Genomic DNA, 16,577 nt, shown 5'->3' with positions numbered 1-16,577 from the left:
AATTGTCAGCAGGTTTTTCAAAAAAAAAAAACCTTTTAAGTTTTCTATTGAAAGCACTAGTTTTGAAAGTTTTGGCTTATTCTATATTGAAGTAATGTCACTCGGATTTGATGTATACGTGTTTGTCTTAAATTGAAAACACCCGAGTCAAAGTTTACTTTCTGCGATTTATAACACCCACTTGAACCATCAAAGTTTGTATAAATATACTTACAATCTACATGCAGGTACAACAGGTTGATGTATATGAAAAAAAGAAAAATATTGACATTGTAAGGTCTCCACAATTATTGACAACCCGTTGCCATCAAGACATTTAATTTGTGAATTTGTATAAGTATTGATACGTAGTTATTATGTTTGAATACCCCTAGAATTGGGTTCACCACAACATTATTTAAACACAAGTGAATGTTGCACTCCCTGTTAAATTAATGTAAATGACATTTAAAATAATTTTTCTTGCTGTAAAGGAAAAGGTTAAATATACAAAATACTCATATCTGTCAATATCTCACAAGTGGCTCTTTGGTAAATCGCCTCGTTTATCGACTCATCAATTATAGTAATAGATGCACCATTTTTGAGGCCAAGGTATATCCCGGATATATGGAGAAGGTGCAAGCAGTCCAAATTGTTTAAATCTTGCGATTGAAAGTGCTTTTATTAATTTTAAAACTCTCTATTGCATTATTCCTACGTGTATTATAACAAAGGTTTTTTTTTTCTGTCAGATGATTTTAAAAAAACTTTGTACATTTTAATTCTGCTTCTCTCTTAATGTATTTGGATAGGACCAAATGCAAAATAAATGAATGTGTGATTTTGGAGAGGCTAACATTTATAAAATGAACATATCTTTTTCGTACTTTCATTGCTAGAATAAGAAAGGGGAAACGTCATTCCAATGATAGGCATGACATTTGAGATATAAATCAACATTATTTTAGAAGAATTCGTGCTTGTATCGCCTGTAAAAGGATATCCGGATAGAAAATCGATACAATTCCACGGTATTACTTGCAAAACTCCTTTTCTGCACCTTCTGTATTTGATTAAAGATCAAAATAAATCCTTGGATTTAAAGCTTGTATTGCATGGACGCTGGGAATTTAATGATCAGTACTAGTGTATTTTGAATACGTATATTTATATTCAGAGTAGATTTTTTCCTTACATTTTACATAACATATTCATTAATCAAAATTCAATTTTAGGCATAGTAACCCATAGTTGAAATGCAAAGAGAGTCACTGCATAGGGCATAAACGTACTGAATTGCATATAGAAAAAAATATACTTACCGGCTGTCGGAGATCAAATTATGAAAAAGAAAAAAAATATATTGCAATAATGAAAATTAATTCAAATTGAAAATTTCAATAAGTAAGAACTTTAAAATATATATCAGTGGAGAGATAAATACGTAGCTTAATGCAGCTTTAACGACGATTTAATCATGCTAATAATTCCAGAGAAGTGCTTTTTGCTTACCCCTTGATGCCATCTACAGGCACCTTCATGGTTGTATTGTGGTTTGAAAAGCTTTTTACACCGCATACATTCGAACACATTATGCCCTGATCTAGAGGGGAGGGGAGCACGGCTGCCGACGGACGTGGAATCTGAAACGAGGGAACTGCCACTTTGACCTTGACCCCCTTTGAAGCACTTCTGCAAAACGTTCTCTGTTAAGAACACGCTTGTGCTGGTATTGCTATTGGCCAAACTTTCCAGTGACCCAAACCTTCTACTGGATGACAAGCGACTGCTCTGGAGATTTCGACTGTGTTCAAGCTCTTTTTGTCTCAGTAAAATGTCCCTCTTTACGTGCTGCCTATTTAGAAGTGACTTATGACGACGAACTTCTCTATTTGTATGTCTAAACTCACGAATTATTTGCTGCTTAAGTTTCTTCTCTAAACACTTTGTCCTGCTTTGATGCGTAAACAAATCTCGAAAAATAGTAGTGTAGCCGCAAGCTTCGCAGACCACTTCACGAAAATCACACTCTTTTAGATGGCGTTTGATGTCGCATCTCCGAATCTTTTTTCGACATCCTTTCCCGTAGAAAGGACACGTGACGGGTGTATGGGGACACATGTCACTCACATGATCTGGAAGCTCACCCAAAAGCACCACTTTTCCACATTTATTGCTACACATTATCCTGAGCTGCAATAACTTAAGCTTGAACTCATTGGAAGGTTGCGTGAGCTTGTCTGTAAACTTTGTCTTGCAAATCGGGCAGTGTTTCAGTGTTTCATACTGGAAACGTTTTTGGATACAGTTGTTGCAAAACAAATGTTTACAAGATGAAGACACCGGATTTAGGAACACCTTGTGACACAATTTGCAAATGAAAGACTCATCCACATCTCCTTCGAATAATTTGGTTTCCAGACCCATTGTGAAAGATCTGCAAAATAAGGTAAGTTCTAACTTTAGTTCTTTGAGAAACTAAAATGTTCTTAAATGTTTGTCGAACTATGCTTAACTTCGTACTTTTCTACCGAAGAAAAGCATCACTGGATAAGGGGTTGCGTTTGGTTGTCAAATTAAAGTCTACATGTATATGTTACATACTGAGTAATCTATCTTCAGGTTACTAAAGTTGGAATAACTTGTTTTCAAATCTTGTTAATCACTACTTTATCTCAACATCATTTTCGTCCCGAATATTTGATTGTGTTCCTAGTATGAGCTTCATACCATGGGGGTAATGACAGAGGTCACAAAAAGTTCAGACTTGACACAGGAACTAATATCGATTTTGAGGACAATGAGCTTCATTTTATCAAATCAGTATGAAAACTTTTTAAATTGTAGATTTAAATATCTTGAAACTATACACTTTGTGGTCATGCAGGAGCTATAATTCACAGTTCAAAATCTTTCGTTGCTCACTAATAAATATATTCCCCCTCTCTATGGGTATAATGGGAAAGCTTTTCAAGCAGGGGTAAGGTGGGGGTTGCAAATATCAACAAAGTTAACAAGTTTAGGGTACACTTTGTCTTCATGGGTTCATGTTTTAACTAATGATCTACAGAAGATATCCATCCTAATGTACGTATATAGCTTGACAACTCGGATAAATATTATGACTTACTATCCCCTTGTTTACTTGTACGAGATAAATTCTCGTACAAGAAGAGCCTAGAATTTAAATATTTCTTTAACTTTAAAAGAATGTATTTGCGATTTTTTTTCAAATATCAGAACGAATAGAACTTTTGAAAGTGGTAGATATTAAAAAGCTAGTTAATTCGGTACTTTTTGTTGATTTCTTTGATCTTATTAGCCCACTGATGACATAGTGAAAGTTTCTTACAGATAAAAGGTATTGTATACATGTATCTCAGGTTGAGTGGGGCCTAAGAATATTACTACTTAGGCCTATATAACCAATTGAAAAATCAGGAAAACCATTGAGGGACCTTGAAAGATTTGATTTGAAATTAATGGAATTTCAAGAGTGCACGTATCTTGAACAAAACTTCGTTATCACGACTTCCTGTGGCGTTGTCACTGCAACGTTACATTCATTAATTTTATTTAGATCCTCAATTTAAAAAAAATCGTTTAGATTTCTCTGAGAGAGAGAAGGGGGGAGGGAGAGAGAGAGGTGGGAGGGGTACACAGGCAGGTGTTCAAAAGTTCGTTGTGAAACAAAACTGATCCTCTTTTCTGAAATCAGAGTTTATTCTTATGAGCCTGTAACCAAGCAAAACAGAAGTGTCTGCCATATAAAATCAATAAAACGAAGAACCCGGCATAATTCAATTGATTTGTGAGAGAATTTTTTTTTACCGTAGATTTCAGACTCGGTATTCGAAGTACTAGCATTGTGCGAGTGTCATTTTTAATTGTTGTTGTGTTAATTAACATGAAAATGTTTATCAAGAAATACATCTTTCACTTATTCAATTTGTAAGATCCAGGAGGCCAAAGCTATAATTTTCTTACCACAATGCACCGTTTTCAATACCTGATATCCAATGTGAATGTTCTTGTTCTTTGTGAACTTGAACAAAGACCTTGCATTATTGGACCAAGGGTAATTTTGATAATCCAGTGCAGTTTTGAATACAATCTTTATACACTGTTGACATAGTGCCATTCACCTTATAAGTAATCTACTAATGAGCTTGATATAAGAACATTGAAATTTTGATTATCAGCAACCCTTGGGGGTTGGTTTATGGTATCAATCAAAGGAGAAATTGTAAAATAAACGTTCCTTTTATGAAATTTCATTTCCTGTAATTTTACCTGCTAATTCGTTGTGCACATTAACGCTTAAAATAATACTCGTTTATCAAATTAAAGAAATTAAAGTGTAAAATGAAATGTTAAATCCCATTTTCAATAAATTGGATTAGGCGTGCAATTCTAGCCTTTTAAAACTTTGTGATTTGCATGTAGACTTGTACCTTGAAATACTTAAATATATCTTTCTAAATCTCAATCTTCAAAAGTGACATTATTGATGATAGCAACAGCTCAAAGAAAACTTAGGTTTTGATTTTAACAACAAAACTACTCTCTTTTTTTATCTAATTTTTCAATATTATAGCAGATATTTTTTCATTTCAAAAAAGGTACATGTATACTTACAGTGAAATCCAAGGAGCAAATTCAAACTAGATCCGACATTTACCAAATAAAGCAATAAATGTGAAATTCAAGATAAAGTAAACCTTACGTTAGGGCAATGAATTGATTGGTTTTGCTATATAATTGATTCAATGATGCTTAACTCGTTTTCAGAATAACAGATGAGACTTTTGGTCTTCATAATGAAGTATATGGGTTATTGAGTGTCAGGTTTATTTCATTCATTTAGTTTCACGTCTATAATTGAAAAAAGTCAATTTATATATATACTTTTATACCCGAAGCACAATATTGCAGGTAAATCGAGATATGGTTTGAATATAAAATCTGGGAAAAGGAATCGATTTGGATAGTTTAAATGGAATCATTTTTATTCAAATATGAAAATTGAGCAATCAGTATTGAATTATATCAGTTCACATATTTTTATGCGCCATGTAAAACTTATGGTTAAAAAAGCTAATAAAAATTTAATATCCCTATCTTTTGCCAAATAGCTAATTATTTCTTAAGAAAAATGAAAAGTGACTTACCCTAAAAGAAAAGCTGGTGAATTAAATTGGTCTATAAAAATTCCATTCCATTGGGTAGCAGTTACCGTGCGTGAGGGGGGTTTCTACAGCGTTGACGGTGATTAGGGTGCTTTAAATATCCGTTTTACCAATAGATACACAAAGATCGCTTTGTGACTTAGTGTAGCTTCATTTATGACATACTTTTTCATTGACACTCTCGATGATCAAGCGAGATTTTTGTTGGTCTATGGTCTTTATTCGGGGATTTAAATAAAATAACCAGATGTGATTATGCAAATAGGGAATGCCTAGTGACAGGGGTTTATAGTGGAGATAATTCTGTTTTGATATTTGCTCAAGGAATTAATACGAAATCAATATTCTCTTCTGGACACTCCATCAGTCACTGGACTATTATTGAAGGTTCCAACTTCAGATAACCCATTCAAAATTGTATTTGTCGAAGTTGTTAAATTGATAGCTATATTTGTCAAAAAGTTTGTAAAAGTGGATTGTGTAAATTTCGATAGCAAAAAAATATGTTGATAGATTAATAGATGTGTTTGTAAAACACTATGCGCCCGGCGGCCATAAAGTTCGAAAAAGCTATTTTTAGCATATAGGTCACAGTCAAGGTCATTGGTGCCATTTGAAGGAACTGAATTAGTGGAGTATGCATAAGATATGTGTGGATTTTGCTATTTTAGCATATAGGTCTGTAAAGTCACAAGGTCCCCCCCCCCCCAAATATGAAATCTGTATCTTTGATGGTTCAAAACATATGGCGAAAAAAATAAAAGTCTCATCACAAGGTCATTGACCTTGGTATCATTTGAAATAACTTAATTAGTGGAGTATGCATACCACATATGAATGGCGAAGGTGCCACCCATTGTAAAAAAAACTGTATATTAATTGCGAACAATATTGTATTGATTTAATATTGATAACATTGTTAATGGGATATTGGCCCATTGAATCATATTGTATTGATTTGACATTATAACATTTTTGATGGGATATTGGCCCATATATTTGACCCGGATAACATTGTAAATGGAATATTGGCCCATTATATCCATTTTGCGTGGCTTTATGCATTCGTGGAATTTACCCAGTGCACAATATTTAGCCAAATTGGGGCCGTCACCTTTATTGTTGATTGTTGGGGAGACGACCCGGCGACCGCTCTCAGATTTGTCATATATGTCACTGCAACCATATACGCCAAACTTCAAATAAATCCTATCAACTACTTAATATTTCCATTTCTAATTTTTCTCTCTGTAATAACTCTTTGAAAAATAGCGGAGTTAATTTCTTGATAATTTTACCTAATGTAAATTAGGCAGGTCAATAGGTCAGAAGCTACTTATGCATGCAAATCTCGTTATTTTATATGAAAATTAACATCTATTGACATTGGGATAATTTGTTATTTAAATCTATGTCTGCATTTTTAAAGTCTAAATTACAATTTTATTCCCCCGCTTGAAAAGTGGGGGATATTAATTTGGGCTTTCAGTTATTTTTGTTTCACGAAATAATGGCTAAGTGAAAAAGATTTATGTGACTCTTTTGTTTTATGTGACTGTCACATACAAATTTGATTTTTTTTAGCAGAAATGAGTGTTATGAAAAAATCACTCTAAAGAAGTGTCACATAAAAAAATACGCAACAAAATGGACGTCCGTCAAAAGGTTTTGAGATTTACCTCCCTTACCCCATGTATCATGTTTTGCGCCACATAATTTTTTTGGAAAAAGTCACATAAATTTGGAAAAAGTCACATATTTGTCATCACATTTGCATTTCGGACAATATCTTTGTATTTCTGTCTGTCTGTAACGCTTTCGTTTCCACACGATATCTCGAGAACCCTTTGAGCTTTTGCAATGAAATTTATATATCCCTATGGACTAAAGAAGATTTTGAGGTCAAAAGGTAATTCAAAAAAAAATTCTGCAAAAACACTGTTTCCACACGATATCTGGAAATTTGATGTTGCAATGAGATTTTATAAAACAACTCCCTGTGGCCTAATGAAGACCCCTATTGATTTTGAGGTCAAAAGGTCAAAGTTCAAGGTCGTAAATTTATACATTCTGTCTGTGTGTAACACTATTATTTCACGGTAGATCTTTCAAGAAGAGTTTGATGCAATGTAATTTTATATCAAAACTCCCTAGGACGTCTCTCGCCCCTCTCAAAGTGCCCCGCCCCGTTTGTTTTATTAGTATTTATAGTATTACATGTCGCTATTTTTAGCGCATTTGCATAAAACAGGTTCTCGGCGGACTTTATGTTCTTATTACATCTATTAGAACTGTTTAATAAAGGCTAAATAAATCAAACACCATGGATTGTGTAAAATTTTGAGACCTCATGAAAACATGAATATATACATGAATGTGACTTCACTTCTGCATATACTTCACAGCATTTAAAGCGATTCCGTGGTCTAGTGGTTATGTCTCTCGCTTCAAATGTGAGAAGTCCCGGGAGCGAATCTCCGTCGCACCTTTCTTTTTTTTTTTTTCCTTTTTTTTTTTTACTAAATGATAGTATTCAGCATGTGAAATGAAAAATTTATGAGGTTATAAAGTCATCATTACAGTGTGATTAAAATTCCATATTAAAAAAATCTTCTATACACATAATGAATAATAAGCAATCAAATCTTTATATGTATATTGACATACATGTATTTTATTTGTTTAGATACATGTATACATTTAATAATTCTACAAATTCAGTATCTAATTTTGCGGGGGACACGAATTCTCTGAATTAGCTTGTTTCATAATGAAATGGAAATATAAGGAATAACTGTCTAGTTAGTAAGAATTGTGGCTCTCTGGGAACCAATAAACCAGAGACTTCACCCGTTATGCAAATTTGTTAAAAAAACCTTTCATTTTCGTTAAAATTTTTATTATACCCCCCGCTTGAAAAGCGGGAGGGTATATAGTAATCGTTAATTCCGTCTATTATTTCTTGTCTGTCCGTCCGTCTGTCCGTCCGTCCGTCTGTTACCTGAGATATCCGCAACTCCTCTTATACCACTGAGTGAAATTTAATGAAACTTTCACCATTCTTTATTACATTTTCACCTCCTATTTTACTTTTTGATCAGACACATATTTTGTTTCCCGGCCACGGCAAAACATGGACTTTGTCATCAGTTATAACGATATGGGAGGCGGGGGGTATCATTTAGTGAGCTCATTGCTCACAGTACCTCTAGTTTTAGTTTTCTTTGTTAAAAGTACTGACGCTTTTAGTTATTTTTGTTTAAGAGAGGGGAAAAAAAAACACTGCAACAAAATTCCTCAAATAGATGTAGCTCTTATAATTTGAATAAGTAGAGTTATATCAATTTATTTTAACAATATTGTTGTTTTTTTTTTTTTTTTTTTAAGCTTGGATACTAGATCCTCCAACATGTTATTTTGAGAAGCGAATAATTAAAAAAAAAGCAAAAACATGCCTTCTGGAAATATGTTCAATAACAGACTGGATCCTCTTTCAGGATAGGATTAATGATTCACTCTATTCAGCTTCACGACAGAGCTTTGGTGAACAGATTGTGGTCGTTCAAACAACAATACCAAGCCCCAAGTTAGGTATCCAATGTAATAAAAAAAATAGAGCTATCCTGCTTTTATAATGATACTATTAAACACTGGCATAATCAATTTTCAGCTGGCAAGAGGAACATAGCTCAGTGACTATTTAGAAGGGGACACATTGCTATTCATCGCTAATTTTTGGCATGAACTGATGACTCCAGAACTGTAGCTCTCTGGGAACCAGTATACCAAAGACCTCCATCTGATTTAGAAAAAAAAACTTTCATTTTCGGCGAGATTTTTCATCATAAGCTCGACTATTTCTTTCTTTTTTTTTTTTTTGCATTATATAACCACCCTCCCACTTCTCACCTGAGATATGGTATCCACTAAAATAATTAAGCCCTATTGTAATATTCAATCATCTTTCAAAGGTTTGAAATAGCGACTGTTGTGAAAATAAACTTTACACAGGAATTGTTCTCCATCGTAAAGGTGAAAGTACTAGTAAATTTTAGACAAGAGACAAGGAATTGACCTCTATCCTTAATGTGAAAGTAAACGTTACATGTAAATAAGGAATCATCTTCAACATTGATGTAAAAATCAACATTACTCAAGGAATGGCCCTCCTCCGCAAAAGTAAACGTTACACTAGGAATTGTCCTTGACAAACACGTTGATAAACCAAGATTATCAAAAGTCTCTTTTCAAGTCATTAATTCGCAAGTTCTATGGTCGATACAATGACCTTGTCACAAATACAATTTGTCATTATTATGAGGCTTTTGAGCATGCTTATTGTTTATTATATTCAAATATCATCGTAAATGTTACACAAAAAAATGCCCTTCGTCGTAAACGTGATATAAAACGTTACATAAGAAATTATTTTCCATCGAAAATGTGAAAGTAAACGCTGCATTAGGAAGACCTTTGTTGTAAACGTGAAATAACGTCTGTCCGATGCTTGGTAAATAATGTCCGATTCATGGTGAATTCCCAGTCATTTTTTTTTAAAAAAAAATGGGTTTTTAATAATATTTTCTCAATAAATAGCAAACAATTGAGTATCAAATTCATACTTTAATCACAAACTAAATGTAAGTTCAATTTTTGATAATGTACCGCCAGTAGCGATATCGCTAGAATTTGTTGAATTATAGTGGTGTCCGATGCATGGTGACCCTATTAATATTAAATCTGAAATTAAATAAATATCGAAAAGTCGCCTGCAGCTACAGTAACAGCTGATACAAACTACAGAACAGTCTGATATTGTGAGGGAGTGAAAGTGTACTGGAGAGAAAGCCGAGTAAGTAATTAATGAAATTATTAAAGCATTTTCAATGAGTATTATTACCAAAATATTACAGAATTAGCTTCAGTTTCTATGCATGTATTAATGTGCATATGAATTCTATTATAATGATCAATGTATTAACATAATAAAAGTAAGTTAATTATACCGTACCCCACAGAACAAGTTGCGGGAGGTCTAATGTTTTTGACCTGTCCGTTAGTCAGTGTGTCAGTCCTGTTTTTTGTCAGCGCAACTCCTCATAAACCGCTGCACAGAATTTGGGACACAATGTGTAGATGTGCATATTACCAGGAAATTCCGATTCCTTTTTTTTCTCGGGAATTTCGGCACTTTTTAACATACCTTGAATATAGGGATGACCAGTTTGTCAGCGCAACTCCTCATAAACCGCTGCACAGAATTTGGTCAAACTTTGCATATTCGATATATATCTGGTCCCAATTTGGTTATACACTCGGTCTTTGACAGGTTACTTAAAACAACTCAAGAAAATTCAGATGTGAATCTGTATCATAACACATGTATGATGCATCTGCAAACTCTGATGGATACTATACTGCATATAATTGGTGTGATAATGGCCACCAAATGCAAAAAAGGTGCATACATGAGTTCAGTAAGACTTAATACCCTAGACTATAAAAAAGAGAGGTAAATTATTTTGTCAGCTGATTCAATGATTCAGTTAAAACCCACTTAGTAGAGTCCAAAACACAAGAATTTCATTAATTTCATACCGTAAATTCGACAAAGCGATTAATCTCAGAATTATGAACAATACTGAAATCCCAGTTTTACTCACAAATTATGACATCAATTTGTGCTGAAGATGACTGGGAATAGATTTGCTGTGGCATGTGAAAAAGATTTATTATTTGATATTAATTTCAAGGTTTTATTAAGTCAAATGATTTATGTTTGCAAAAGAGAATGTAACTGTGCTAATCAGAAAGACATGTATAACTATAGACACAAGATCACATATGTAGTCCTTGTGAGAAGACCCTTCATTGGATACCAATAACTTTGACCCTTTGACCTTGGAGTTTGACCTACTTTTAAAAGGTAAACCTTGACCATAAATTTTAAATGGTTAGGGCTAGTGCTTTCATTCTTTACATATTTAATCCTTGTGACAAGACCTTTCATTTGATAGCAAGACCTCTGACCCTTTGACGTTGACCTTGGAGTTTGACCTACTTCTAAGAAAATTTAACCTTGGCCATAACTACTGGGTAACTAGGTCAGGACTAGGGCTTCCATACTTTACATATACTAGCATTTTCCTTTTGGCAAGACCTTTCATTGGATACCAATTATCTTGACAATTGACCTTGGAGATTTCCGTACTTATGAATAAACTTTCACCTTGGCCTGCTTTCATATTTCACAATTGTATTTCCAATGAGAAGACACACCCTAATTTTGTACCATTATATTAAATTTGCATTTAAGAAAAGTTTAATCTTCGCCATGTTGCCATATTGGGGCTTCGTTGTTTCGCAAACACATCTTGTTATATGGACATTTCGTCTATCAAGTGAGAAAACATTCTTTAAAGCACATCTCAGGTTAAAAAATTAAAAAGTAGATTCTTAGACTTGAGAGCAAAATTAAATAAGGAATGAATTAAGTATTAAATAAGGATTAAATTATTAAAGTAAAAATATTCCGTCATATCAGCAAACTGTTGGATCCCCCAAACTAGCTTTCTCTGCCCAGAGTCAATCTCTACCCAGAGTTATCGTGTTCCACTTATACCCGGAGGTGTTGTTTCGAAGCGAACGATAACTCTGGGTGGAGATTGCCAAACTTGACTCCTTTATGAAGAGAATTGATTCGTCAGTTGGAAAACAAACCCATTGGTATGGGCAACGGAAGTGCAAATGGAAGGACAGGGCATCCTTTGCCTTCCCTCTGTTTTATCGAATACCGATGTGTCCAGCTAAGAAGGGATCTGATACTCCAACATGGCAGATCCACGCATTCTATCGTGTTCTTCTAGATCTGACACTAAGAGATCCGATCCTCTTGCCCCCTCAATAGACTCACTTTCTTATCACGGGAGGACATAAGCATCCACTACTAGGCTAGGGGACAAAAATCAAAGTTTGTTGTAAGGAAAAATTCAGACAGAGCAAGTTCGAGGTTTATCATAAGATACTAAAAGATTGCTTGTAATGTATTGGTGTAAATGGACACAGCTAGCAACAACATTTAACGCACACCTGAGAAAAAAAGACTGCATGGGAAATATGTTTCTGTTCCAGCTACTTGTAACAAAGGTTATAACAATATATAGTCTTTGTTTGCAAGGTTCACTGCATTTCTGAAGAACATGGTTTTAATTCCACGTCTTCTTACATGTTCTTTTCAATTGCATTGTCTGTAATAATAGAAATATGTATGACAGAAAATTCTATAAATAAATATCAAAAGCATATGCTTGCACAATAATAACTATACTCGGCACTCATGGTCATTTAGCAGTATGGGATCTTTACAAGCTAACTCCTACTGCTACATGTGACCTCGGATTAAGCGAAAGCACCGGTCTCCACGTCCCACATTAGTAATCGAACCAGCATTCAACTCCTTACTTCGCGACTCTTAGAGCAGACGCTCTAACCACTGCGCAACGCGGGTGACATTAAAAATATTAATTTTTCCCTATGAAATAGAATTCACACTAAAGAGGACCAAAAGGATCATCTTCAAATACTATAACATAAAGTTTTATATGAATGGATCATCGCCTTTATTCCATGGCCTTGTCTCAAGATCACAAAGGATTACAATGAAGCGCATTGAAGTGGTAAAATTTTCCGTTTGGATGAAACGTTCTGAGTCATGTTTTGAACGTCAGTTATAACATAATGACACGCCCACTTCTTTAGAAACGAAAAAGATATATTCGTCGAAATGTTTAAGGACACCCCATTTTTCGTGACAAGCAACATGATTTACACCGAATTGGAGATTTTTAAAGTTATAAGAGAGAGGTTGGAGAGTTCCCGCTTCTGTAAAACATGTATTTCAATGAATTTGTCAATAATCATTAATTTATCATGTTTATTGGAGTTACCAAAGACATGTATCAGTCGAACACGTGCTTACTCGGTGTTTATGTAGGACGTCAATTTGATTGGCTATTATATTTATGGAATACCTGTTCTACAGGTATTCGAATGAACCATTTGACCGATTTTTCCTTTCTAAAGAAATGGGCGTGTCATTGTATGACAATCATCGTTCTAAAGATAGCTCAAAACGTTCCAGTCAAACGGAAAATTTTACCACTTCAATGCGCTTCATTGTAGATGTTTCAAATGAATAGTTTGAAAGAATAAATTTAAACTTGTCAAGTCGGTAACATACTGTACAGATGGGGCTTGCTTATAACCAGTTGCAGAGTGTGTCATGACTTGACGTAGTGTCATTTGTACAAGTTCAAGATCACTATCAGAAGAACTGTACATTCCTTTACTGTTTTTCTACTGCTGACTCATTGCAAAATGATACGCCTTAAAAGCTTGCTTACAACCTTAGAATGTGGCATGACGTTGACTCAAGGTCATTTTGTCCTTATTCACAGTTCCAGCGGAAGACCTATTCGTTGCTTTTAATGAGTTGGGCTCCAGTTTTAAAAGTTTAAATTTTGATTTAAAATTTACTGAGGTCACAAGAGTGTGCAAGAAGTGGACATTTAACAGAACTTCCTAAATTGTGGTGGAATTTCGTCAATTTTTTTATATTTCTCACTGTGGGAAACAGGGAACTTACCTAGCTGAGATTTTTATACACAAGATTCGTCTGATCGAAGTTTATGAAATAAAATAAACTTAATAGACGGACAAGCTTGTGCTCTATGTTTTCTTAAACAAAATGTGCCGTAAAATCGATGAAAATTGGCATAAAAATGAGAAAATTGAAATCTGACCTTCCTGTGACCTATGTTTATCCCATAACTTAAAACCAATGCTCATTTTGTGGCAGGGGTGACGATTGGTTTTCATTGGCAAGCTGTTGCATCATTCTAAAAGACATCCCAAATTACGGATTAAAAAAGACGTCTTAACCTTCCTTGTCCTTTGATATCAATTTGATATTTTTTTTTACATTTGGTGTCTAATGAAACTGTCAAACCCGTTATTTTTTTTAAAAAATATCAAAATATCTCACAAGAAGAATGCAAAAACATGCCTTTTTGAAATAAGTTCAAATCAAATGGTTCCTCCTGATTCTCTTATACGGTGGCATATTTGTTCAGCTCACGAGTTATGATGAAGAGGTTGCAGAGTCTTAATATATGAGTGTGTAGTTGCTCGAACTACAACACCAAGCCCCATGATTGATTTAACTTGACTCAGATCCATTAGGATAATAGATTGAGTTATCCCGCTTTTGTGCCTCACAATCGTAAACACTGGTCTCGGATTTAAGGAAGCTCTAAACACTGCACACTAGAGAGCTCTATTTATAGGGTAGTTTTATGCAGTTAGAGTGATCTGCCTTTAGAAGTAAGATTTTAAAAATTGTTATTTACAGTTAAATACACAATTTCTTATAGATTAAAATATCTTTAGCATTATATAAGACCAAAAACAAGTATTTGAATTCATTATTTTCATTAATCTTCCCATTGTAAGTAAGGAGCAGTGATTTCTGTGCATAAATAGTCCATTGTCTTTGAACATTTTCTACATTAATATTTCAGCGTTTTGTAACGGCAACTTTTTGAAAATAAACATGCTACCAGTATCGCAAAGAATTGGTCTTTATCGTATAAACTAGAAAGTAAACGTAACACAAAATCTCATTGTAAACGTAAACATTTACATTACTTACTTATACTTAATTTATTTTTTTTTATGCTATTCAACAAAATTTTTATTCCTGATGTTGTTTTTATGAATGTATTTTAACTATGTTGTACAGCGCTTTAGAGTAATTGTGTTTATTATATAAGGCGCTCTATAAATTTTGTACAATAATAATAATAATAATTACACAAGGCATGGTCATACATCGTAGACGTTAAAGTAAACGTTTCACTAGGAATTGTCATTCGTCGTTAACCTTACACGAAGAACAGTCCTTAATCGTAAATGTGAAAAAAAGTAGCACTTGAAATGAGTAAACGTTACAATAGGGATGTTCCTGCATCGCAATTGTGAAAGGAAATGTATCCAGTACATTTGAAAATGTCCTTTTTCACATAAACATTAAAGTAAACGTTAAACTAGGAATTATCCTTTTGGTCAACGTAATGGTCCTTCATCGTAAACTTAAAAACGTTACTCCAGCAATGGTCTTTCATCGTAAGCGTAAAGTTCCACCTGGAATGGCTCTTTGTCGTAAATATATAAAGAATCGTTACACTAAGAATCTGTCCTTCTTCGTAAAATTAAAGGTCAAACTAGAAAATGGTCCCTAAACTTATAATATAGAAGACTTCGCTATAAATGGTCCGTCGTCGTAAGTATAAAAGGAAAGGTTACATTTAAGAATTTAATTTTCCCACTTGATAAATGTAAACGTTACACAAAAAATACTCCTTCATCGTAAACGTAAAAGTAAAAGTTACAATAAGTATAATCCTTTACCTAAACACAAAGACTAACGTAACTCAAGGAGTGGTCCTTCATTTTAAATGTAAATTGATACGTTACATGTCCTTCGTCGTAAACTTCAATTAAAACGCCTCGAAAGGACTCACTTCATCGTGAGTGTAAAAGATAAGCGTAACAATTAATCTAGGAATGGTCTTTCATCGTGAGTATAAATGATATACGTTACGCTAGGAATGATCCTTCAATAATACTCTACGCTTGAAAAGCACTAGGGTATATAGTAATCGGGATGTCCGTCCGATTGTACGTCCGTACGTCTGTTACGCTTTGTAGTACCCATCTTTTATCCGCAACTCCTCTCATACTTCTGAAATAATGAAAATTTTAATGAAACTTTCACAGAATCTTAATTACACATTGCCAGTGTACACCTTCTAATTTACTTTTTGATCCGACACATATTATGGGTTCTTATAGCAAAACATAGACACTGCCACATTATATTCATATGGGGGGTATCATTTACTTAGCTCATTGCTCACAGTACCTCTAGTTTTAAATATAAATTGAAAGGTTACACTTAGAATTGTCCTTCATCGTGAACGTAAATTGAAACATTCTACTTGAATTGGTTCTTCATCGTTGTTATGAAAGGAAATTTACACTAGGAATTGTCCTTTGTGTTAAAATGAAAGATTATACTACGAGAGGTCCTTCGCCGTTAATGTAAATTAATGTTACACTAAAAACTGTCCTTTATCGTAAACCTAAATTGCAACGTCATATTGGGTATAATACAGTCTTTCATCGTAAACCAAAAGTAAATGTATATGTAACCTTCATTAGAAGCGTAAATATTAACGTAACAGTAATAATTGTCCTTCAACGGAAACTTAAAAGTAAACATCACACTTAAGAAATCAGATTTACTTTTAAATTTTCATTAGGATATAACATGAAGGCGGTCATGTG

The 16,577-nt window shown here is 33.9% G+C and overlaps 1 protein-coding gene across 2 annotated transcripts; it reads right to left on the bottom strand.

The window, feature by feature from the left end:
- Positions 1-1,242: 1,242 nt before the first annotated feature.
- On the bottom strand, positions 1,243-5,216 carry LOC134231183 (TNF receptor-associated factor 5-like). 2 transcript variants are annotated; one of them, XM_062713105.1, is made up of 3 exons: positions 5,154-5,216; positions 1,495-2,419; positions 1,243-1,307 (listed from the first exon to the last, which is right to left on the bottom strand). In XM_062713105.1, exons 2-3 carry the CDS (start codon positions 2,407-2,409, stop codon positions 1,251-1,253), a joined length of 972 nt encoding a protein of 323 aa, XP_062569089.1. In that variant the 5' UTR covers positions 2,410-2,419; positions 5,154-5,216; the 3' UTR covers positions 1,243-1,250. The 2 variants fall into 2 exon arrangements, with proteins under 2 accessions (XP_062569089.1, XP_062569090.1); XM_062713106.1 differs by lacking the exon at positions 5,154-5,216 and adding an exon at positions 4,621-4,689.
- Positions 5,217-16,577: the final 11,361 nt, after the last annotated feature.

This window comes from Saccostrea cucullata, unplaced genomic scaffold (assembly GCF_032062105.1).
Source record: "Saccostrea cucullata isolate Sc308-1 unplaced genomic scaffold, CSIRO_AGI_Scuc_v1 ctg7982, whole genome shotgun sequence".
Taxonomy (NCBI): Eukaryota; Metazoa; Mollusca; class Bivalvia; order Ostreida; family Ostreidae; genus Saccostrea; species Saccostrea cuccullata.
The sequence above is the reverse complement of the archived record's forward strand: the minus strand, read 5'-3'. Positions and strand labels throughout refer to the sequence as shown.

Bases quoted from the DNA above. Each gene is read 5' to 3' on its own strand.
- LOC134231183 (XM_062713105.1), bottom strand. From the start codon at position 2,409: ATGGGTCTGGAAACCAAATTATTCGAAGGAGATGTGGATGAGTCTTTC. The intron at 1,308-1,494 runs GTAAGCAAAAAG...GATCTCCGACAG, and splicing joins CCTGTAGATGGCATCAAGGG to CCGGTAAGTATATTTTTTTC.